The following is a 25,324-nucleotide window of genomic DNA, read 5'->3' as shown; positions in this document are numbered from 1 at the left end:
CAGCCAAGAAGTGGAGAGATCTATTCGGAAACCAATGGTAGGAAAGCGCCGGCTCGTGGGGGCGGAGTTCAGGCCAAGACCAAGCAAATAGCGAAGCGGTATGTTAACGAAAGTTCAAAGTTCAAGTTTCAACTGCATGCATCTATTTTATGCCTGCCAACTTCGTATTCGACGGTAGAAGATGGAATCACCGGTAGAAGAAGTCCCGTCACTCTTTACTGCAGTGACTGTTTATTCGCTGCTTGCGTGCGGTGCCCAGTTTGCAGTTGGTTACGTAATAGCACAGATTTGGGGGAAAAAATGTTCCAGCACCGATAGATGGGTACTTGTATGGCTTTTTTACGACGCTATCGTCCACATTACATTGGTAAGTGAATGCATGTGCAATGTGGGTTGAATTCGTTGTTGGCTGAAGTGCAGTTAAATTCCTACCTGTTGACTCGATCCATGTTTAATTCCAGGAGGGTCCCTTCGTTTACATGTCCTTTGTTGGAACAGTTGCGCAATCAGATAACATCTTTGCTGAGCTTTGTGAGTACAACTAATTCATTGGTCCCTTAGTTTTTCTCGAAACAAACTCGAAAAATCTTCTATTTATATGCAAATCTTGTCGTTTGGCGACATCTAGCGGAGTCCTGACTGCTGTACAAATCTTGTAGGTGGGGGTTTTAAGTTAAGTACATCTGGGTCTTAACCCTTGTGTTATCTTCGGGTCATTCTGACCCATCAGTCGTTGTGACCCACCGTCGTATTGCGACAACTTTACCGCATACAAAAACAAAGTAAAGCAATTTTGTATTTTTGTAAGCATGCGTCAGACCCCCCACATTGCGAAGGTTAAAAGAAAATTATTTTTATTTGTTTTTGTATTGGGTAAACACAACGATGGTTCGTTATGAACCTTTGGGTCATGTGACCCGAAGGCAGCACAAGGGTTAAGGATCAGAGTATCAGCAAGTTCTTCCACGATCCTGTGTTGTTGGAGCTGGCTAAACAGGATGTGGTGCTCAGCTACCCCATGTCTAAGAAACTGACAGACTAACACTGTGAACATCTGACCACCAGCCCTCGTCCTATCTGCTGCAGACAAACGGGATGCTGGGTTTAACATCTAAGGTTTTATGATCCAGCAACCCCAAAAGTGTCCCCTCAAATGAAAACATGTTGTAGAACTGAAGCCTGCATGTCTCTTCTGTGTTTACACTGTCCTCTCCTCACTCTGGTAAACATGTTGGCTTAAAAAAGAAAATCCAGGCCTCAAATGAGATGAACATGTGTCTGTTTAATCTCCAAGGGCATTTCTTCAGGTTGCTTCAGCTATCTTCAGTTTATCAGAGGAAGCCATTTTGAAGAATTGAGATGCAGCCTTGACATGCTCTTGTTGCTGTGGGCACAGGGAAGGAGTATGGGAAAGCAGATGAGCGCTGGCTCCACTCAGACCCCACCATCGTCTCTCTGGAGCTGCTAACTGTAGTCCTGGATAGCTTCCTGGCCCTGGTACTGGTCTACGCCATCGTCAAAGACAAACACTACAGGTGAGGAAGCTTCCGTCCAGGGTTATATCCATCCCTTGTCTAGAATAAGGACCAACATGTTTCGCTATTTCATGCTGTTGTAGTGTAGTCAGGGGAGAAGACCGAAGAGGTAGGGCACCAATATATTTTGACTTACTAACATAGCAACCAGTTTAGTTCTGTCATTAATCAAAAAATCAAAACATGCGGACACTATTTTGATTTTAATGTGGAAGGAAATAAAAAGATTAATACTAGTTTTCCTGTTTTTTCTTTTCCCTCCAGACACTTCCTCCAGATCACGCTCTGTGTGTGTGAGCTGTACGGAGGCTGGATGACCTTCTGCCCTGACTGGTTGCTAGGCAGCCCCAACCTCAACACCGGGAACTGGTTGTACCTCTGGGTGTACCTGGTGTTCTTCAATGGGGTGTGGGTGGTGGTGCCGGGCCTGCTCCTGTGCCAGTCCTGGCGTGCCCTCAAGGGTCTGCACACAGCCCACAGAGACAGCTCTCTGAGGAAGCTCAAATAGATAGACAGACAGTGGGGGGGGGGGGGGTTCTTCATATTTTCAGGTCAGATCAATTATGGATTTTTTTTTAACCAAGGTTTCGGTTTAAGGAAGTAGCCTACATTCCAGTGTGGATCAGTGGAATTTCATTTTTAAATCTTATAATGATTATTTGTAATTGTATACATGGCTTTTACTTTGCTACAAAAACAATTAAGTAAATAATTAACATGATTTAATCAGGCCTCTGCTACAAAATTGTTTACATTCTATAGTGTTTATCTAAATTACATCAACTGATGTAAGTATTTCTAAGTATTCGGCATGTGCTAAATGCTTTTCTATCTATGTCTCCAATACTTGACTTCTTCGGAAGTTGCCCATCACATGAACATAAATTCAACGCAAACATGTTACTTCTCCTAAAAAAAAAAATCATCATAAATTCCATTTATTGAATTAAATTTGTGCACCGTTTATTGCATATTTCTACGACATCAGCTGGCAGCGATGATTCCATGTAGCCTGGTAAACGTTTCTCCTATACAGTAGAATGTGAGCCTTAATAATAATATTTTTGACATTAACACAACACAACTGGGCTAGTACCTACCAGACGCCTCTAAGTGGCAGCATAAACAACGTGGGTGAAGGCGTCCTGCCAAATACATGCAATAGCACATGTAAACAATCGGAGTTTTTACTTAAAACACCTAAACTCTGTCCGTTTATCTCGAACTTGTTGCATTCTTTCCAAAGGATCAAGTGTAGGCTACTCTAAAACAACAAACAAAATAGCATACCAAGTCACAAAAATCAATTTTGATGTCGGCCTATTTCATTTTCATAAACGTAGTCCGGCGATTCAGTTTACTTCTAAATTATAGCCTATTACAACCATTTAAGCATTTAAATTAACAATTTGGTTAAAAGTTCAAATGTGTAGGACCATGAACATGTTTTTCGAACCACTGATAGGTCTGGGTAACGAATATTTTTCTACAGAAATATTCCAAGTGTCCCTGAAAATTTGTTGTTGTTTGTGTGCCTTGTAACCTATCCATGTCCTCATCTAGAGTAGGCCTATGCTATTTTTAAGAAATTATTAGCATAAATTAACATAATGGTTAATCTGGTTGAAGAGTGTTTATTATTTTTGTAAATAATATCACTTGAACTGCCGATAACGGTTCAGTATCTATATCAGTAGATATATCAATGTTTCTCCCAGATTTTTCCAACACGTTTCACATCCCCATTTAGAATGGCCAGGCTCGGCTGCTTTCCCTGGCCATAACCACCTGGGACGGCCGTGCGCAGAAGGACTGCAGTGGAGCGACCAGCGCTGTTGCCAAACAACCCGCCACTCTGATAAGAAGCAACACGGGATCAGTTACCCAGCTCCCGAGGCTTCCACACAAACCTGAACAGATGTTTTCGTTAACTGTACTTGATCTGTAATTAGAGCCTGCTTGGTACAATCACGCTCGACTTCGCGAGTTAGTGTCTGGCATGGAGGTTCGCAATTGATGCGCGTAACATTGAGCCGGAGGTCTCCAGACACACTTGCGGGCGCGACCAAACCGTTCATCAGCTACCCGCGCGCTGGAGTTTCGCAACTCACGCTTCGGTGTGACATTTTTAGAGAGCCTGTACTGAACCGTGACTAAAAGGGAAAAATGACCGACCCTCCAGCCCCAGACCCCATCCCGAATCCAACTATTGTGGATCCTTCAGCTGTCAACGGACAGTGTGAACAAATAGACCAGGAGCCGCCCCGAGGAGAGAGTCAGGGAGAACAATTCAAAATGGACCAGGAGATGAAGATCAGTGAAAACGTGGACGGAGAAGGTACGGTAAAAATCATTTTGGTGAACTTCAGCACACTCAGACAGTGCCTAAGTAACTCCTTGCACTGCTGGGTGGGTAAATACTGGACGTTGTGTAGAATTATTTAGTATCACAGAATCTTTATTCAGCCTACTGTACCTGTTTTATTTATACACAAGCAATTATGTCGTTTTTTTTTTTTACACGTCTACAGACTAGATATTTGGTTATCCTTCTCAGTCACCTTATTCTAACCCTCCGTTTATATAGTACTATACATTGTATATATTATCGTGAGATTCATAGTGGGGAGGGATTTATATTGGCTCTGTTTACCTTAGTTTGCTGTCTACTGTCCTAGTTTTGGGCAATTTGACCCTGCACAGTTGGCCGCCGTATCTCATTCTCACCAATCCAACGAATTAAAAGAAATTGCTGGCTCGGTTCCTGCACAAATCCTGACCACGAGCCAGTCAGTTAAACTGGTTGAAATTTCTCTGGTTTGGAGTCAGATGATCAGCTTGGTGCATCCCAAACTCTCGGATCATGCCCCCACCACAATAAAGCCCCTTTCCTCCGTTCAAAATGTGTGTGAAAAGAACAGAGTGACAGTAAACATTTTGCATGTTTATTCGTAGAACATGCAAGAACATGATTGCATGTCAAAGCGTATCACCTCGAAGCAGGTGTTATTCAATTAATTAATGCAGTTTTTAATCAATTAGTAAATCAAAATGTTTTGGAACCTTTTGTTCTAATCTGAAATTAGTAATTTTCTAAAGCCTCTGGAATATGAGGCCTTTCACGCTAACATCCTGCATTCTAGCATGCACAGCTGGACCACCATGGAGTAAAACGTGCCCCAACAAAATGTCCCTTGCCATTGACAAAAAGAAATATCAGTAATCCCCTGTAGATTTGAATGCATGTTCAAGTAACAAAGCAGGAAGGAAGTGATGGCTGCTTCCTGTCTTACTGTGGTTTGACACGTCACGTGTTTGTTTGGACAGGTCTGCTGGAGAGCAGCATGAGACTGAAGCCTCATGAGGCCCAGAGTTACAGGAAGAAGGCCCTCTACGTGTCCTGGGTGTCCATCGTGGTCACCATCATCCTGGCCATCGCTGCTTTCAGTGAGTCCCTTCTCGTCCACCTCCCCTCTGGGTCTCAGCCTCGACGCTCACACAGCGTGAGGATGTGGAGTTAACATGAGACAGTCACACCAACACACACATGCAAGAACACACATGCACACAAGCAGACATGCTGTTCTACAGGTATTAGTTCATGAGTCTCTGAATCTCTGTAAGAAAGCAACATACAAAACACTCACTGTCAGGGTCCTAAAACACTACGTTATTTAAAACACTCCCTCATAGGATTATTGGAAAGCTCTGCTATCTAACTGTTATAATGCAGACATGTACCAAATTTGATAGAACAAGAAAAAGCTCTAATGATGAGCAAAGCTTCACTGAAAGTATCCCAGACTAGTTCACTTTTTCTATCTAGCAGAAATCTCCTGCAGGCATGTTTCTGGTTGATCCCAGGAGGATGGTATGACTCACTCTGTTTCTGAGGCTATGCTTGGAGAAGGAGAGACAGTTCTGAAATACAGCTCTGAATCCTGTACTTCAGTGTCAGAAGGGTGGTTTCTTCACCAGAAAAGTTACCAACATGGCTTTGTGCATAATATTAAAAATAGAAATGGGATTTTTGTATATACTACAAGTAGTCTTACATGTCCGTTATTCTCATTGATGATGGTATCGTAGAACTACTTTAACAATCTCCATAAAACACATCTGGCTGTGCAACTACCGAACCAGGGCCATCCACACCCCTCTATGTGTGAGTGCAGAGTCAGCATGAGGAACCAGGCAAGGGCTGCAGAACACGGGGAAGGAATCACTGTAGGTCCTTGTTGAGCATCGACATCAGAGAGCTTCCATTCTCATGGAGCATAGTTCCCTGTGGTGTTCCGCCTGCCTGCGAGGTGGAGATGAGGCCGACAGATAGAAGGATCTGAGGCGTCTGTCGTGTACATGGCAGTTCTTGTCACAGGATGCTATGTTGTCAGGAGTCAGGTGGCTGAGCGGTTAGGGAATCGGGCTAGTAATCAGAAGGTTGCCGGTTCGATTCCCCGGCCGTGCAATATGATGTTGTGTCCTAGGGCAAGGCAATTCACCCTACTTGCCTCGGGGGAATGTCCCTGTACTTACTGTAAGTCGCTCTGGTTAAGAGCTAAATGACTAAATGTAAATGTAATACTAGCAGTTTCATTGAGATGTTCCCAGTTACCTGTTGTAGATGTGCAGACATGAGTCACCCTCAGAACAAGGCAGATAACAGTGGGAAGCCTAACTACATGGGAATGGAAGACCTTTAATATGGATGTCAACAACAAGCGTGCTTGGAGATTTTAGGCAACACAGGATATGAAGCAATGCTTACAGATTTGATTCATGAGTTACCTGCAGGGCTTATTCTTCATTATTTACTCTCTTTGGACCCTTCCTCCCCCTCACACAAACACACACACACACACAACCTGGGCCAAATAAAACATCAGTCTGCATTACCATTGCCTACAGTAATACAGGAGGCTCAGTCTCATTCCCCAACACCAATAATTGTCTAATTTCAGGCCAATCAGGTTCTCTCATGCAGCACGACAAAGGGTTTGGGAACCTTTTGTCCATGTTCAATAAGCCCCTTCCACACAGGGGCTGCACCGAATGAGAAACACAAATTAAATTTACCAGTGGTCTGTCAGGTCCGTTTCCCTCACTAATGTCTTTACTGCTTGCGGTAGGGGCAGGGGGACACAGGGAGCTGGGATTGGAGGAGGGGGTGGAGGGAACTGGAGGGTCTGATTGTATTTTCCACCATGGAGCTTCCTGTCTTAAATTATTCCAAACATTGAGAATCCAGTTCCTGTTCTGATGAGGGTCAGAGTGGTGCTGCTCGGCTGGTATCTGCTTCCTCTTCCCTCTCTGCTCTGTTGTTCTAGAGCTCACCCAACTCTTTTCTCTTTTACACTGTTATTATTTCTCTCTCTCACCAAGCACCCTAATGCCACCTTTCTGTCCTTTCTTTTTGTTTACTTCTTGATCCTCTCTCTCTCTCTCTCTCTCTCTCTCTCTCTCTCTCTCTCTCTCTCTCTCTCTCTCTCTCTCTCTCTCTCTCTCTCTCTCTCTCTCTCTCTCTCTCTCTCTCTCTCTCTCTCTCTCTCTCTCTCTCTCTCTCTCTCTCTCTCTCTCCTCTCTCTCTCTCTCTCTCTCTCTCTCTCTCTCTCTCTCTCTCTCTCTCTCTCTCTCTCTCTCTCTCTCTCTCTCTCTCTCTCTCTCGACGAAACTGTGCTTAGCAAACAATGCCCAGGACATGCTGTACCTTTTGCAGGGGTGCAGAACATGCCCAGTGCACTGTGTCCCTTCCACATCATGCTGTAGATCCCAGGGTGGATTAACAGTGTACTGTGGAGGGGAATGGTGCTCAACACGCATATATACAAACTGCCATTTCACTTTAAACACACCGAAAGCAAAAGTATTCACTCTCAAGGTTACTCAGTTATATCCATTAAGTACATTACATTTTTACATGTTATGATTTTCTGTTGACATGTGACAGAGGAACGGGCATCAGACCTCTCTATTGTCTCTGATCAGATGAGACCGATAGAGTACCGAAGAGAGTGGAATTTCAGAGTTGGACAAGTGCTCACAATTCTAGTACAAAGGTAGTGTGTAACACCTGTGTTTTCCTTCACACGCCTGCGGTGTGTAAATGGTAAAACATTAGCATTAAACAAACACTGCGTCTGAGAACAGGTTGCGTCTGGGTGGGAGCCAGCTGAAGGGTCCCAGATGCTCCGCCTCGCTACAGATCGTGCGTGTGGAAGCTGATGTGACAGGACTGTGTGGAAACTCCCATGTTGATGTGACCAAATCCATGAGCAAACAGCGATGTGCATTCCTAGTATTAATGCTGTGCATTCTACGCTTCTCTATGTGTTTCAGGGTTAGCTTGTTTGTTGAGACTTGGGTTTCTTAATCAATGAATGATTGCCCTCTTGGTATGCTCTGTAGATTGAGGGACTTCCAATCAGTCTGCTGGTACAGCTGTATCTACTGGATGAACATCAAACGAGCCATCGACTAGAACTCAGTTCAAACACTACGCAACAAGGTCAGGGTTAGGGAAAGTCGGTTATGTATTTGTCTCCTGCTAGTCAGATGAGAGCATAGAAGCCACCCACTTCTTAATTTGTCAATCCGTTCTGGAGTGTTTGCATGGTTCCAGAGAATCGCCACAAAATGGTTTCACCAGGAGGAACACAGCAGGGCTTCTAATGCTACTCGTCAGCGGTGACAGGCTTTTAGGGGGCGGGAGAGAAAGAGGGTGTGTATGTAAAAATCTGTGCCAGAACTAAATCCCCCTGACGGTCTACATCTTCCTCAGGAGCCAATTAGCAAGTGGCGGGTGCCATATTGCTTACTCTCCAGCAGACTCATTTGCAATCCATTTCAGGCCAGTGAATCCGCGACCATCTCTCCCTAATGAGCGGGATGGCTAGGAAGGGAGGCTAGGAAGGGAGGCTAGGAAGGGAGGCTAGGAAGGGAGGCTAGGAAGGGAGGCTAGGAAGGGAGGCTAGGAAGGGAGGCTAGGAAGGGAGGCTAGGAAGGGAGGCTAGGAAGGGAGGCTAGGAAGGGGAGCGACAGCGTTTCAAGCAAAAGCAATTAGCGTCTTATATTTCTGTTTATACTGCAGGTATAGAACGACACTGTTTGCGTCTGGGTGTGTGTTTGCATTCCGTTATCCTTCCTAGGTTGCTGTTGACTCAGTTGGGAGCTGTCACAAGGCATGACTGTCTGTTTGGGTTGTCAATCCTGATGTTGTCTTATCCACTGGATGATGATAATAAGGATGATGATGATGTCGTACGAGGAGGAGGATGATTATGATGATGATGGTGATGATAAACTCTTCATTGAGACAGTGTTCTGATCTGTGTTGAGTTCCACTGTTGCTGTCTCTCTTCTGGGGCTGACGACACACAGTAGTAGCAACCTCACATCTCAAAGTATCTCATGGAGGTAAAGCCCAAACCAAGTGTCATTTAGAAGATCTGGAAAATGTAACTGGTGAGAAAAGTGTAAATATTATTCTTTAGACATTGTTATTTGAGGATGTACTATTGTACAGGCTTTTATAGAACTGCAGTCAGAATATTTTCTTGATAACTGCTCACTGTAGCCATGGAACAGAGGTGGAGAGGGGCAGCATATCGGGCTTTGTTCTGTGCCAAACTGAATGTACATTATGCTGATTTGAGGGTTCCAAAGTGAACAATGTATCATTTTCTTGGAAGTGTCGGTGCTGGACTGTGGAGTCTGCAGGCAGTGTTCAGAAAACGGCAGCCGGAGAGAGGAGGGTGGTGGGGGGGCGGCGGGGTGGTGGGGGGGGGCGGGCTGTCAGCACACAGCCCAGAGGTGGCTCCTGAATACAGATCACACAGTCCCGTCATAGAGAGAGGAGAGAGGTGGATGGAGAGATGAAACAGCGAGGTGGATGGAGAGATATGGGTAGAAGAGCAAGGATCACTCGCTCCTGTCACTGAGATAGATCGATGTGGAACGATAAAAAAGAGGGGTGAAGGAATGGGCAGAGGGAGAGAGATGAGTAAAGAGAGGGAGAGAGAGAGATGGAGAGGAGGTGAGAGAGCAAGGTTCATTAGGTCTTCGTTGTATAATTGAGACACCTACAGACATGTGCATCTTCAAGACTGCACAAATCTCACAAGTAAAAATGAAGGGGGGAGGGAGAGATAAGGAGAGAGACAGAGAAATAGAGAGAGAGAGAGAAAGAGAGACAGAGAGAGAGAGAGAGAGACAGAGAGAGATGCATCACATATTAATGCATTCAGAGCCATGTGCTACTAAGAGCTGAAGTAGAAACCCCAGAAGAGTCTGCAGTCTAAAAATAAGAAACAGAGAAAGAAGAGGTGAATTGGGAGAGAAAGGGAAAAATGAGAGAGAGAAAGAAAGAAAGAAAAGAGTGGAGAGAGATATAGCGGAAGATAAAGCGAACAGGGATCTTTTCCCTCTGTTGTTGCCTTGCACAAAGCATACACAGAGGGAGGGAGGCTGAGAGGGAGGGAGGCTGAGAGGGAGGGAGGCTGAGAGGGAGGGAGGCTGAGAGGGAGGGAGGCTGAGAGGGAGGTGCAAGGCAATGGGTGAAAGGGGTTCTGGTTGGCAGAGTGTTGTTTTCTCTCTGCCATGTCTGGTTCACTCACTTGGATGAGTAGACAGGGTGGGCTGGGAGGGAGATGGGGGGGGGGTATGGGGCGTAGGGGCTGGGGAAGGAGTTGGGTTGAGGAAAGGGGTGGATGGAGATGAGCTGAGAGGAGGGTAGAATGGGACAGGAGCATGGTGGGCGGTGAGATTGTGGTGGGCTGGAGATGATCGGGGGAGGGAGATGGAGAGAGGGGCAGGGAGGAAAGTTATACAGTAGGGAGGGGGGATGGAGGTGGTAAGTAGAGGGAGGTGGGGGAGGAGCGAGGGGGGATGGAGATGTTAGATAGGGAAGGGGGAATTTTACTGGCTGTTATGGGAGAAAAATCCTGCAAAAAAACAGCCAGACTCACTACTAAAAGACCACACATATTCACACATTTCATTTTAGCCTCAGAATGTTGACACCGACTTTCTAAGGTTGAGATAGTGTGTTTGTGTGTCTGTGTGTGTGGGGGGGTCTGATAGCCTGATATTTTCACTATGGGGGTGTTACCATGGTGTCGTATTAGAGCAACACTGGTGGGTGGACAGGACAGCTGTACTGGACCAGAGTGGACAGTCCACAGCTCAGTCCTAGTGGACCCCTGACCGGTCTTCTCTCAGGGGCTGTTTGGGCCAGACATGCCGTCACAGAGACCAGAACCTGGCAGAGTCGGCAGTAAACACACCAGCCTGATCCTCGACACACCGCCCTCCTCGTCTCACCAGCACGGTCACCACACTGTTAACCTTCATATCCAGATCATGTTCTGAAACTGTGACTGGAACACAACATAACATCACTGCTGCCGACGGCATCCACTCAGGGAGAAACGGGGGACGATCTCTCGAAATCCTAATTTTGATGACTGGAATGAGAACATGCATTACATTTACATTTACCAGACGCTCTTATCCAGAGCGACTTACAGTAAGTACAGGGACATTCCCCCGAGGCAAGTAGGGTGAAGTGCCTTGCCCAAGGACACAACGTCAGTTGGCATGACCGGGAATCGAACTGGCAACCTTCGGATTACTAGCCCGATTCCCTCACCGCTCAGCCACCTGACACCACAAGCCTCGCCTACAACACAATCCTGCGTACTCTGAAAAATCTCATCATAGTGATGATATGTGATGATATGTTACGAATATTCACTGACATGTATTTGAATTGGTTTACCAGTCTGCTTGAACATAATTGCTGTTGTGAGGAAACTATGAATGCCAATATAAAACATTCTTACTCATATATATATATTTAAAAGCAATGTTGCAGTTGGTCGTCAGACCCGTGGGCTGTGTGTGAAAGGGTGGGTTTGTGGTGCAGAGTCTCTCATCTCTAAGAAGTGAGTGAGATGGAATCTTCTGGAAGTTCTTGGGAGGACTCCTGCCATCTGTCATGTGTGATGTGATCAGGGACATGTATGACTGGAGACTCTGACAGCTCTGTCGAGGGAGGGAGGGAGGGAGGCAAAAGGACAAACGGAACGATAGAAATGCAGATATTTGGAGGGAGACCACTGTAAAAAGACAAAGTGATAGATTGAGACCTGTACGTGATCAGACACAGAGAGATGGATTTAGTGACAGATTGCTTCAGTTCCTCCCACCTTTTCTGTGAATGACTGGTTTCTCACAAAGCCTGTCCAAGTTCTCTTTCTTAAACACACACACACACAAACACACTGCATTTAGAGGATACCATACTGAAAGGTCCACGGTAAACACTCAAACTCTGAATCTCCTGGCAGCAAGCAACACTCCTGACTGGCAATTTGTTATGAGGAAAACAACAAATATCTATCAGACTACAAATTACATTTCCTCTCAGCCTGCAACAATGTGATAATCAGCCTTGTGCTTCCCAGGGAAAATCTGCTGTTTCAATCTAATTTCAAGTTCGAGTTACAAGACTTGTAGGAAATGTAACATCAGCAACTCTACCGAGATCATGAAGTACATGATATGAATAAAGACTGTACCAAATATAGCAATGACATCTTTACCATTGCTAAACCCGTGCCTTCTTTTCTTGTGGTTTCAGCTGTTTCTGTCATGAGACACAGTGCTTCAGCCTTTGGATTCGCCGTAAGTACCGTTCAATAAATCAAACCTCTGAGGTGTGTGAGGTGTGTGTGTGGTCTCATTGGTTCCTGGTGCACATATATCTCATTGCCCTGCACTGGCCTCACAGGGACTATAGACTGTAATAGAGGCCAGGAGATTGCTGGCCTTTTGTCATTAATACCAGGTTAACCAGAGGAGGAGGTCTTCATTTGACTGACTGCTTCTTCTTAATAACCCCTTTCTTGCCCTCTTCTCATCCCCTTCTCCTTTCTCCTCCCCCCTCTTCCCTCCTCCCCCCTCCCTACAGTTTGACGCCACGCTGGACGTGCTGTCCTCCATCATCGTGTTGTGGCGCTATAGCAACGCTGCAGCTGTCCATTCAGCACACAGGGAGTACATGTGAGTTCTCTTCTTCTTCTGCGCTTCTGTAGCCTTCTGTAGTGTTACCTGCTGGGCTTGTGTGTGTGTGTGTATGGGTGTGTGTTTGTTTGGGCCTTTGTGTGTGTCTGTGTGTTTGTGCGAGTGCTAGAGACAGACTCACACCAAAGCAATCTTGATGGATAAGTAAGAGGAAAAATTAGTATTTTAGGGTGAACTGTCCCTTCAAGTTGGGATGTCACAGAGGCCGGTCAGGTGTCCTAGCTTCACCTGGGGCTTTGTGCTGAAGGGAGGCTCAGACAGAAGCTCTTTTCGTGGTTGTCGGCTGCAGCCCCTCTGGGGGTCGACCACAGACACGGGCAGCCCCTCTCTGGGGAGGGAAGGAGAGGGGCTGTGGGGACTTCTCTCTGGGGGAACAGTGACAGTATTGGGGGGATGTGAGAAAAGAAGGATGACATGATGAATAGGTGCAGACCTGCCCAGCTTCCGCCTCCTCCCCTCCCCCAACTCTTCCTCCTGCTCCTGCGAGGTGTCATGTTTCAAAAGGCTGCCCCCCCCCCCCCTCCCCAGCTGGCCATACGACAGCCTCTGTCTCAGGGGACCACCAGTCTGCTGTTGTGATGCGGATCGCCGTGGAGATGGATGACATAATTTAGCCATCTGAGCAAGGCTGAGTTTGTTGACGGATGTGGAAAACCTAGCCTCCTGTCTCATCTCCGCCCCACACCCCCACACACACCCCCACCCCGCACTTCCCTCCGCCAACGGCCCTCATAGGAGGCTAGCCGATTAGCCGGCTCCTCCCGCACGGACCAGCGAGCAGCGTGAGTTAGCGCTGGGCTTCCTTCCTCTAATTGGAGGGAGATGGTTGGCGTGTCGCCTGGGTCATTAGGCTTCTGACAGCAGACGGGAGCAGCAGACAGGAGCAGCAGACAGGAGCAGCAGACAGGAACAGCAGACAGGAGCAGACTCCAGGCTGTGTGGGTGACTGGGCGCACAGTGTCAAAACAAAAACACAACACAGTACAATAACAAGACAGTGGAACTCGTATATGGAGTCAAAACTGCACATACAATGCACTTTGATAGCCAATGGTAGGGAGAGGAGAGGTGAAGGGAGTGGAGGAGGAGAGGTGAAGGGAGTGGAGGAGGAGAGGTGAAGGGAGTGGAGGAGGAGAGGTGAAGGGAGTGGAGGAGGAGCGGAGGGTACAGCTCTGTTGGAGTGGCGACCGTCGTGAGATGACACGAGAGACCTACAGTTGCCATGGAAGCCGATGTTGATCCAAATTCCTCTCATACAGTAATGTCTTATCAGCGCAGTTACCATGGGTCTGGATGTCTGGATGGAGAATGGCAGCTAACAACCCAGTGAAGCTGTGAGGATGTAGAGCAACGACAGCCAGCAGTGTGTGTGTGTGTGTGTGTGTAACCTAGCTACTCCATGGAGACCAGCAGCTTTGTTTACTTTCTGCAGCCTGCACTTCTCTCTCCTCCTAACCCAGACTTGCATTTTAATGGTTTCTGGTGGGAGAGGGAAGCCTGGTATTGATCAAGGCAAGGGCTCCACTTCTTCTGTGTGTGCGTGGATGTGTGTTTGTGTGTGTGTGTGTGTAAAGCAGCTCTGAGTCTGTGATGTCCTGCTTGTCCTCCTGCTGGGACCCTGTCCCCCTCTCTGTGTTGCCTAGTTACCCTCGGGCCTATACCCTGGAGACAGTGTGCTTCTGAGCCTGACTGCACACACACACACACACACAAACACAAGGTAACCCCCCATCTGTTTGGTTCACTCAGAGCCATCACCATCTTGTGTAATGGAGTAGCAGCATTCTTATTGTCCTGCTCTTAGATAAAGGGGGTGGAGCATGAACTCTCACACATACACACACACACACACACACACACACACTGTAGATGAACGCTGGAAGGAAGCCCATGCGTGACCAGCCCACATGACATACTTGATGATTTGGGGTTTCCTCCCAGGCCCTGCCTAATTGGATAAAAGTGTTTAAAGACAATCTGCTTCTTCCAAATGGATCCCCAGAGCCTAGTCCTGGTTCTCAGTCAGGCTGATCCTGTTAAACTGTGTTTTCAGTCTGGCCTTCCTTGTTGCATGTTTCCCGGACTAAATAATGTCACTGTGTAATGTTTCCCTGTGGTCTAACATTTTGTAAGGACTTATTTTGTTTGAAATAACCAAACTCTCTCTCTCTCTCTCTCTCTCTCTCTTTTTCTTTTCCTTCCTCATCAGTGCATGTGTGATCCTGGGTGTGGTCTTCATCTTGTCCTCCCTGTGCATTCTGGGAAAGGCCATCCATGACCTGGCCACTAAGCTGCTGCCCGAGGTGGTAAGAGATGACCGTCTCTGTTAATGATGTCTGGGCTGGGCTGGTGTAGTCTGGATGGTCATTATTGTAATGCCTGCTTGGCAAGGCCAACCCTGGGGTTAAACAGATTCCCTTCTGCTTTTCTGGGAATTTGTGAATCCGAAATCACATGTAAAAACACGATCCAAGAAAAACATCATTTCAGTTTGGCTCTGTTTTCGGTCCAGGCTTCCTAGTGTCTGATCTGTCACATCGTCCACATTTTTAGAGACCGTTGCCAAGGCGATTCAGAGGCACTACACCAAACCACACTAAAACACACTACTGCAGTAGGGTTTAGACATAAACAACTGTGCTTCAGAGCATTTTTAACTGTTTGATATCCTCACTGGGTCGCTGAGCGTGAGCATTAGGAAAGCAAACCCAAGATGCAACATGAGAGAGAGTGATAAGAGTGATGTCAGACACAAAAGGAACCAGAGGGACAGTGGAGGAGCAAGCTGTGGTCACGTCTTCACAGACACGACGCCTCACATGCCCTCCAACTGTCAATAGCTTCATTCTCGGCCTGTCAGTCAGGTAACCTTCGGTTGGAATCCTATTAACACGTCTCCCAGAGTGGAGTGGAAGAAGGGCGAAGAGATGTGGGGGGCTAGGGGGATGAAAGTAGATGGTTGTGTCTCGTACACTCCACGCACTCCACATCTAATTAAATAAAGAATGTGTCTGAACTCAGGTGTGAACTGAGACCAAAGCACTCTCCACACTTACTCTCAGAATAGCTTGGCAGTCTGTTGCCAGGCAATAAGGATCTGCTTAAAAAGATCTGAAAGAGATAGAGAAGGAGAGAGAGAAGGAGAGGGGAGAGAGAAGGATAGGGGAATACAGATGGAGAGGGAGAGGGGGGAGAGACAGAGAGAGACAGAGAGAGACAGAGAGAGACAGAGAGAGACAGAGAGAGACAGAGAGAGACAGAGAGAGACAGAGAGAGACAGAGAGAGACAGAGAGAGACAGAGAGAGAGAGGAGAGGGACACAGAGAGGAGAGAGAGAGCGAAAGAGAGAGCAGTCATTTGTGTCAAAGCTAAGGATCTTTTGATTAAGGTGAAGAGTCGACATGTATGAGAGGCCGTATAGGCCTTAATTCATACTTGATCTCACATACACGCCATGACCTCACATATATACCATTATACTCTCACGTATATACCATTATACTCTCACATATACACCATTATACTCTCACATACACACCATGACCTCACATATATACCATTATACTCTCACATATATACCATTATACTCTCACATATATACCATTATACTCTCACATATACACCATTATACTCTCACATATACACCATTATACTCTCACATATACACCATTATACTCTCACATATACACTATTATACTCTCACATATACACCATTATACTCTTGCACATAAACTGGCATACTCTCTTACACACACAAAAATACCGTCTTATATGCACCATCATACTAAAGTATGACAATATATGTAAGAGACAAATAGTATGTGTGAAACAGAATGTTACTATATGTAAGAGGATAACAGGATGTGAGAGAGAATACTTGTCTATGTAAGAGAGAATACTTGTCTATGTAAGAGAGAATACTTGTCTATGTGAGAGAGTATACTTGTCTATGTGAGGGAGAATACTTGTCTATGTGAGAGAGTATACTTGTCTGTGTGAGAGAGAATACTTGTCTATATGAGAGAGAATACTTGTCTATGTGAGAGAGTTTGATTCAAACGGAAGGCAGTTTGATTGAAAAGGAAGTAGTACTGAATTCTCAGTTCCTGATTGGCTTACACATGAAGAAGAAGGATTTGGGGTAGATGTAGCTAACAACCACCTTCCCTATCAAGACGAGACTTAGTGACATGACAAGATGGCAGAGAGTGGGTGGCTTAATGAAGCCATTGGACTCATTAATAACATTTTAAATACTCCAAATGCTGCATTGTAGGGAGGACAGACCCGTTCCTGAAATACTTTTTTAATATTTTTAAAGTTATTCCTGGGGAAATTATGGAATTAAATTACATATTAACTATACAAAAATACTTGTGCACAATAATATTTGCTAAATGTAGACGTTTTTAAAGGTTTTAAATTTTAAGAAGAGACTAGCCCTAACCCTCACACTTTTTGTGAGGGTTAGGGCTAGTTTCACGACAGCGACTTTGGATGTAGACTAGGCTACTTTAACATGTTGATTAGCCAGTATGAGTGAGATATGTATACAGTCACATTAACAAACCTCTTCTTTGTAAACTATTTCGTCTTAAATATGATGGGAACACATCACATTAACAATTCCAAAACGCACCACACGCCAAACAATTTTTTTTGTCAAGCGTCTCTAAACTCAGATTCCGAATCGGATCCATGAAGCTATTTCGTTGCAGTGAATGGGTGCGGGCACTCATCGGGCATAGGGGCCTACACTCAAATAGGATCTTAAAAGTCCCGACTGGAAAATGTTGTGAATAGATTGACATCAAGTTCAGGTTGTGGCATTGAAGTTTAGGTTAGTAGCCAAGGGTGTAAAGACAACTCGGCTACTTAAAGACGTCAACGGTTAAAACCCCAGTGCCACGGGACGGTATTCACAAAGGCATTGGCTTTAATTTAAATGATAATTTGTTTCATCAATTGAAAAACTGATCTAGGACTTTTGACTCAGGTAGTGGGGGGTCGGTATAGCTTCCTTAACAACTATGGAATTCTACATTTGAGTTTTTTAGTGGATTTGCTTGAATCGTTGTCAGAAATGTTGGAATCAAAGACGACAGCCATCCACAGTGGCTATTTCTAACGCTAACGATGACATGCGCCGGCTGACAGAGTGCTGCTGCCGCTCCTTGATGCACCTGATCCAGGTCTGAAGAGCCGGCGCATTTCATTGTCAACGTTAGCGTTAGAAACAGCCCCCGTGTATGGCTGTCGTCTTTGATACAACATTTCTGACAATGATGCCGCAGGATTTGGAGTATGCAAAATGTTATTAATGAATCCATCTTGTCATGTCACTCAGTCTCGTCTTGATAGGGAAGGTGGGTGTTAGCTACATCTACCCCAAATCCTTCTTCATGTGTAAGCCAATCAGGAACTGAGAATTCAGTACTACTTCCTTTTCAATCAAACTGCCTTCCGTTTCAATCAAACTCTCTCATATAGACAAGTATTCTCTCTCATATAGACAAGTATTCTCTCTCACATAGACAAGTATTCTCTCTCACATAGACAAGTATTCTCTCTCACATAGACAAGTATTCTCTCTCACATAGACAAGTATTCTCTCTCACATAGACAAGTATTCTCTCTTACATAGACAAGTATTCTCTCTCACATAGACAAGTATTCTCTCTTACACATCCTGTTATTCTCGTACATATACTAACATTCTGTTTCACACATACTATTTGTCTCTTACATATATTGTCATACTTTAGTAAGATGGTGCATATAAGAGGGTATTTTTGTGTGTGTAAGAGAGTATGCCAGTTTAAGTGCAAGAGTATAATGGTGTATATGTGAGGTTATGGTGTTGTATGTGAGACCAAGTAGTTTATGTGCAAGAGTATAATGGTATATATGTGAGAGTATAATGGTATATATGTGAGAGTATAATGGTATATATGTGAGGTCATGGCGTGTATGTGAGATCAAATATGAATTATGGCCTATACGGCCTCTCATAGACATGTGTCTCTGAAGCATTGGGAGGATGGCTGGTTGGCTTCAAATACTTTCACTCTCTCTATCAATTCTCTTCAAGCTGCTCTGAACCTTGAGAATCAGTGAAAGAGATCTGGAGGGCTGAACCCAAGGATAAATCTGTGCTTTAATTTCCCTTAGTGATACATTTATGACAGCAATTTTGAATAAATCAAAAGATAGACAAGGACGATGCTAATGAAAAAAATGTAATAAAGATCCTGAGAAATCTTTAGTTAATTAATTTAACCATTATTTATGCAGTGAGTCATTCAGAGACACTGAATCCTGTATACAAAATAAACATAAGCTTAATATTACAAACACAATCTACAACTCTCTAACTTGTCAGTTGGAAAGCGAGTTTGAATTGCCCTGAGGTTCCAAAACATTACACTTTTTGAATTTGAGTGAAAGAGTTCTTGAGTCTGACTCATGAAAAGTGACAAAAACAAACAAGAGAAACAGAAGGTAGATAGGAGTGATGAATACTGTGAGAGTACACTGGGCGTGGTTCGATGCAGTGTTTTCACCCTGGTATAGCAAACACCTATGAAGCTGTTTTTGGTGCATGCAAGCACAAGCTAAAAATAGCTCGGGTATTTCTCATCTCATCTCACTGCTCTGATGTCAGAAAGCTTTTTTTTTCCTCCCTCTCTCCCTCCCTCTGTCCTGATGATGAAATGTTAATAGGCATCCGACTTCTTTGGTATTCTGACTGTGGTGGTTGCTACGGAGAGAGAGGAGGAGGCAGGGAGAGGTAGAAACAGAGATAAAGAGAGGAGAGGAACAGAGGCAGAGAGGCTGCATATGGAGTAAAAGAGAGATGAGGTAGACGGAGAGAAAAACAGAGAGAAAGCAAGGGAGAAGAAATGAGAAAGAGATGGAAAGTTAGAAGGAAAGAGAGATAGAAAGAAGGTTAAAGAAAGGCACAGAGAGAGGGAGGGAGAGAGAGATTTAGGAAAGGAAAATGGGGAGATTTGGAGACAGAGGGAGGGGCACTGCAGCTGAATTGGACTTCTCATTGCCGGGTGGACGTTTACCTTTGTGGACAAGTAGCACTTGATCATCCCTGCCACCGTTCATTAAAGCATCTAATTAGCGCCCTCTGCCCCCCCCCCCCCCCCCCCCCCCTGCTGTCTCTGGGAAGCACATGCACCGTTATGCAGACCCAATAACCGAGACAGGGTTTCCAATGAAATGCACTTGTTCTTTCACTGCCTCGTTTTGACACGCTGAATAATAAACTACACTGAATTATAACAGTTGTTTATTAAAGAGTCTACAATCCTATGGATAAATGCCTGGATCAAAAGATGATCGGGATAAAAAGTATCCTATAATGGCCGATGAAAACGGCTCGAACTGGCTAGTGAGAGAGAGAATTGGAGCTGGCCTTGCCAGCGTCCACCTCTCACCTTTCCTGACCCGCGTCCAGGGCAACAGAGCAGACTCATTTTCATTCCACACAGGGGCCCTGCTCCACATCTAGTGTAAATGTCAGCTTCAGAGTTGGGATTCTGAGGGGGTGTGAGTCACCAGCCAGCTGGTGCTCTCCACTCTGCTTCCTCCTAAGAACTTAGAGGACAACCTTTATCAGTGTCAGTAGTTTCAGAAAAAGTCACTTCATGAGAAGATACCCTTGTGCAAAATAAAAACAATACACAGACTGTATGCAGCTAATAATAAAAATATGTCAAATGGATTCAACTGTTAAAATGTGGGGAATCAGCTATTTAAAGTGCTCAAGAGGCACCCATTAAAGCTACTTAACTGTAGCTACTGCTATCTCAGACCCTAAAATATCTTACACATCGTTCCACACGGATAGACAAGACTAATGAGTGAGAGGATACCACTGTGTTGTCATGTGTGTCCCATGGCTGTGCATGGCTGTGCATGGCTCACAGCTGCAGTTTGATGTGTCTAACCTTGCAGAGCGGCACTTTTTACTGCCTTCAAGGCCGTAGTGCAATATTAATGCTGCTGCAGAGGCTCGGAGAACTCAGCAACCCTTACACACTCAAACTCTCTCCTCTCTCTCCTCTCTTCATCCACCCCACCCACCCTCTCTCTCTCTCACTTCTCCTCTTACTCTGTCTTCCTCGCTCCTTCATCCACCCCCTCCCCCCCTCCGTTCTCCTCCTTTCTACCTCTCCCTCTTTCTTTCTCCTTTCTTCCTCCGTCCCCCACTTCTTCTTCTCTTTCTTCTCCTCTTGTCCTTCCAGGATGACTTCCTGTTCAGCGTGTCCATCGTCAGTGGGTTGCTGTGCATCCTCCTGGCTGTGGTCAAGTTCATGCTGGGCAGAGTGCTGACCAGCAGGGCCCTCATCACCGATGGTAGGTCCAGCCAATCAGCTCCCGTCCTCTCACCACACCGTGACAACAGGGTCTCACCCACAGGCCACTCCCACCTCAAGGCAGACCAATCAGTGAAAGGGAGCAAGGTGATGCGCAGAGACTAATTTATTATCCGAGAGGATCATTCCGAGAAATGACAGGGGTGCAGGGTGGGTTCATTGGGCTGTGAATTGCTTTATTGTTGACGTGGCAAAGCCAAGGTGTCTGTCATGTAGGCCTGGACGAGGCCATGGCTTCCTGTCGGTCGTCTGTAACATGAATCACTTCCAGCTTTAATAAGGCTTGGTCTGGGAGAGACACTTAGAGAGAGATGAGCTGTGAGGAGGGACTCTGAGCAGGGGAGGCTGAGGTCCAGGCTAGAGGTCCTGTCTCAGATGAGAGATCTCTGACAGGTTAAATTGCTCATAAAGGTCACAGCTGAACAGTGGATGGAGACACGCTCTCATTAGTGTGTGTGGGTGTACAGTATGTGTGTGTGTGTTAGTTGGCAGTCTGTGTGTATGTGTGTGTTTATGTGTGCCTGTTTGCGTGTGTGTGTGTGTGTGTGTGTGTGCCATCTGGAGACTGTCAGTTAATCAGAGCCACCAGTTCATTACTAGTCCTATCTCCTCCCAGTGAAGCCCAAGTCCAGCGCGGTGAAACCATGTCAGGAGAATCCTCCTTTATTCCCCTCTGAAGTCAAGAACATGCCCTGTCCTTTAAATTCACATCTGGCTTACAGGCCGTAAGGTCACAGCGGTCACCAACTCACCACCATCACACAGGGCTGGGATTCTAACACCAGGGCTCCGTGAGTCCTAATTAACAGCCCCTCTTGTGAGGCTTTGCTGATCCTCATCTTATGAGGGGCGATCGGTGATGACGCACAAAGCTCCTGACTTACAGTAGAGAGAAAGAAAACTATGTAATAGTATTAACATTATAGGAATAACATTCAGTTGCATTTACTGTACATATAGAATTTGTATTATGTATGCTTAAATGATAGTCTTTTTATAAACTGTGTTATCCTTTGGGTTTGGTATAGTGTGTAGTTGGTGTTTGGATGGTCTTTCGCCTCAGTGATATCCAGTCTGTATGTTGAGTTTATTTGTTTGTTTGTTTTGTAGGTTTCAACTCCCTGGTGGGAGGAGTCATGGGCTTCTCCATCCTCATCAGTGCTGAGGTGTTCAAGCACGAGCCCCAGGTGTGGTACCTGGATGGAACCATCGGGGTGCTCATAGGCCTCATTATCCTCGCCTACGGCATCAAGTGAGTGACCTGCTGGCACTGCATAGCCCCGTAGCATGGCCTGGTAGCATGGCCTGGTAGCATGGCCTGGTAGCATGGCCTGGTAGCATGGTCTGGTAGCATGGCCTGGTAGCATGGTCTGGTAGCATGGTCTGGTAGCATGGCCTGGTAGCATGGTCTGGTAGCATGGTCTGGTAGCATGGCCTGGTAGCATGGTCTGGTAGCATGGCCTGGTAGCATGGCCTGGTAGCATGGCCTGGTAGCATGGTCTGGTAGCATGGTCTGGTAGCATGGCCTGGTAGCATGGTCTGGTAGCATGGTCTGGTAGCATGGTCTGGTAGCATGGCCTGGTAGCATGGTCTGGTAGCATGGCCTGGTAGCATGGTCTGGTAGCATGGTCTGGTAGCATGGTCTGGTAGCATGGTCTGGTAGCTGGTAGCTTAGCCGGATAGGTGCTGCATGAACTGTAGTTTTGAGTAAATTAGATTAAATTAAATTGCATTGGTTTCATTGTGAACAAATGACAGAGAGGGGGGTGTTGTGTTCTGTCTCCGTGTTGCAGGCTTCTGGTGGACACGGTGCCTCGGATCAGACAGACGAGGAACTACGAGCGCTTTGAGTGAAGGACTGTTGGGGAGGGAGGGGAGAGAGAGCTCCTGGGGGGGTGGTGGGGGTGGACAACCTCCGAGCTCCAGGCGCAGGGGGATGTACAGGCTCCTGTCCATCCTTCAGCACCCCCCCCCCACCCCCTTTCTCTAGGGACCCCTCCCCAGGATGAGAGCCCCCATGTTGACCATCCAGGTGCCAGTGGTACTTCAGTTTAAAGACACCATGTATCCATCCGGCAACGTTTCCTCCATTCAGTCCGTCTGCCTCACATCGACCAACCTGGCAACCCGGTGGAACTGTGAAGGCAGAGAGAAGAAGCAGGGGGATCTCTGGGTTGGTTGAGAGGGAAGGGGGGGTGGGGGGGGGGGGTGGCGGGCGGTTGCAGAAAGGAGTCATGTTAGTGATGATGCCACACCAGCGGCCGAGCCCCTCTAACAGGTTGCTCTGAAATGTCCCGTGTTCTCTAGGATTGTACTAGTGGTTTCTATTGGCCTTTACTTTGTTACAGTACTGTGTTTTTATTTTCAGCGCCACTGTGCTAAGTAGATCGTGTCGTATTTAGTGTAGCCAATGCTATCATAGTAGCAGATAGACGAGCTGTTTTAGCTGTGCATAGGAAGCTTCTGGAAAAGCTGTGTTTGAAAAGCGTGATGTGGATGGCCCACTGGCATGACACACACACACACTGTAGTCACTCTGAGAAGTAGTGAGGTTCAGGTTCAGACAGTAGAGACACCACCATGTGTTTGTTCCAGCTACACAGAGCTAGCTGATGGCACCAACCTGCTCTAGGACTGTGCAGACCAGCAGATCTGGGGGGGGATTTGAATCAGCTGGTTTAGTGCATGGACAGTGCACAAGGTAGTACCTCTACTTTTTGAACCTCAACTGTGATCTCGGTATGAGAAGACAAACATACAGTCTCTCAGCTGCACACAAAGATGTACACTAACATCAACACACAAGAGAAGACTAAGAAGCACAATTATCCCCTTGGCCTTCCTGTACCATGTCAAATCTATATGGAGAAGTGTGCTGTCCTAAGCAGGTCGCATCAGAGCGGGTGAATTTAAGCCTTGTTGTGGCACACCATCAACTAACAAGAAAAACTGCTGCCAAAAACGGATTACACAGCTGGTTTATTTTTTTTAATTTTTTTCAAGGGCCAAATCTTTTGGCTTCAACACTAGAGGATGTTCACTGGTTATGTTTCATCCCTTCCAGACGCAAACCCAGTTTGTTGACTAGGAAAAAGAACAAGCACACAACATACGCTTCTAATTTTACATGTTGACAATATATTTTGTGATTTTACTTGATACATTCAACACATACGCATTGTCAAAAACCATAATATGACTGATTCTTGTTGGTCACAGATATACTTTGGCTATATTTCGTGGATTTATTGACATTAGTGTACCAGTAGCCGTCATATCTATCGACTCTATTTATATAATGTAATACTATAATAAATTAAAACAGTATTCCATCATTCTAGTTGTAAACGAGTCGACTTCATGCTACTGGTACGATCAACGATGAAAGGGGTTTGTTTACACATATGGGCTCATTGAATTCAAGCCACGTGGCTGAACTATAACACGACTGTAGTTCAGGTACCAGCACCTTTCTGTACATAGTAACTGAACTGTGTCCAGCATTCAAACAACTTATGTAGGTGTTTATATTGCGATGATCGTGTTCGAGATCGTAGTGGTCAATAATTTATGACTACACAGAACTTGCATGTCTATCACGACTTTGACCTCAGTAATTATTTTCAGAGGTGTGGATGGTGCATTGATGCAACAGAACCCTTTCAGTGCTTTTCGTCTGACCAGGAGAGGCCAGAGGGTTCTTCTATTTGTTGCTAAAGGCTTAGTAAAGCACTGGTTTAAGATAGCACACCTTAACTATATGAATGACTTGAATACAAAATAATTTAAAACCATGGATACGATTGTGATAGGATATCCATACTGGGCCACGTGTGAGTAGCATAGATGTCAGCCTATAAATAGCAAGGGTATCTTCTTCAAAAGCATTTTTATTGAATTGGGAGAACGACTGGGCAAAAAAACGACTTTGTTGCAACTCCAGTGCATTCCCAGGGATGGAAGTTAATGCTTAGTATACAGTCATGGTTCACCTGTTTTTGCTGCTGTATGTAATGTAAATGTACATATTGTATTGTAACATGTACAATGGCACATGAATGTCTTCTTTCTTTTTGGTTACTTGATCTTTGTACACTGGACAATAACACTGTAACTTGTAATCACTTTCTACACGCATTAGATATTACATGAAGGCTCATGCCTGGTCCCTGCTTCAATCCTGAACAGTGGTTTCTCTCTCTCCCCCTCTGTCACACACACACACAGTCTCTCTGTCACGCAGACACACATAGTGGAAACTAGATACATTTTCACAGTGTGATACATTTTGGGTTAAAGGGGAAGTAGCTAAGATTT

General features: G+C 45.6%; 2 protein-coding genes across 2 annotated transcripts; both read left to right on the top strand.

Moving 5' to 3' along the window:
- The first annotated feature begins 78 nt into the window (after positions 1–78).
- On the top strand, positions 79–2,472 carry ebpl (EBP like). Its single transcript, XM_062447734.1, has 4 exons — positions 79–367; positions 462–531; positions 1,397–1,535; positions 1,800–2,472. The coding sequence occupies exons 1-4, from the start codon at positions 182–184 to the stop codon at positions 2,041–2,043; spliced, it is 639 nt and encodes a 212-aa protein (XP_062303718.1). The 5' UTR covers positions 79–181; the 3' UTR covers positions 2,044–2,472.
- A 726-nt stretch (positions 2,473–3,198) lies between these two features.
- LOC134007957 (transmembrane protein 163a-like) lies at positions 3,199–24,969 on the top strand. The gene is made up of 8 exons (XM_062447730.1): positions 3,199–3,873; positions 4,863–4,982; positions 12,175–12,218; positions 12,505–12,596; positions 14,827–14,923; positions 20,876–20,987; positions 22,118–22,259; positions 22,801–24,969. Exons 1-8 carry the CDS (start codon positions 3,702–3,704, stop codon positions 22,859–22,861), a joined length of 840 nt encoding a protein of 279 aa, XP_062303714.1. The 5' UTR covers positions 3,199–3,701; the 3' UTR covers positions 22,862–24,969.
- The last annotated feature ends 355 nt before the right edge of the window (positions 24,970–25,324 follow it).

This window comes from Osmerus eperlanus, chromosome 21 (assembly GCF_963692335.1).
Source record: "Osmerus eperlanus chromosome 21, fOsmEpe2.1, whole genome shotgun sequence".
Classification (NCBI taxonomy): domain Eukaryota; kingdom Metazoa; phylum Chordata; class Actinopteri; order Osmeriformes; family Osmeridae; genus Osmerus; species Osmerus eperlanus.
The sequence above is the reverse complement of the archived record's forward strand: the minus strand, read 5'-3'. Positions and strand labels throughout refer to the sequence as shown.

What these genes read in the sequence shown, in the direction of transcription:
- ebpl (XM_062447734.1), top strand. Translation starts at nt 182, where the DNA reads ATGGAATCACCGGTAGAAGAAGTCCCGTCACTCTTTACTGCAGTGACT. An exon ending in TAACATCTTTGCTGAGCTTT is followed by an intron (nt 532 to 1,396) that starts GTGAGTACAACT and finishes CTGTGGGCACAG; the next exon opens with GGAAGGAGTATGGGAAAGCA. An exon ending in GTCAAAGACAAACACTACAG is followed by an intron (nt 1,536 to 1,799) that starts GTGAGGAAGCTT and finishes TTTTCCCTCCAG; the next exon opens with ACACTTCCTCCAGATCACGC.
- LOC134007957 (XM_062447730.1), top strand. Translation starts at nt 3,702, where the DNA reads ATGACCGACCCTCCAGCCCCAGACCCCATCCCGAATCCAACTATTGTG. An exon ending in TGAAAACGTGGACGGAGAAG is followed by an intron (nt 3,874 to 4,862) that starts GTACGGTAAAAA and finishes TTGTTTGGACAG; the next exon opens with GTCTGCTGGAGAGCAGCATG. An exon ending in CTAAGCTGCTGCCCGAGGTG is followed by an intron (nt 14,924 to 20,875) that starts GTAAGAGATGAC and finishes TTGTCCTTCCAG; the next exon opens with GATGACTTCCTGTTCAGCGT.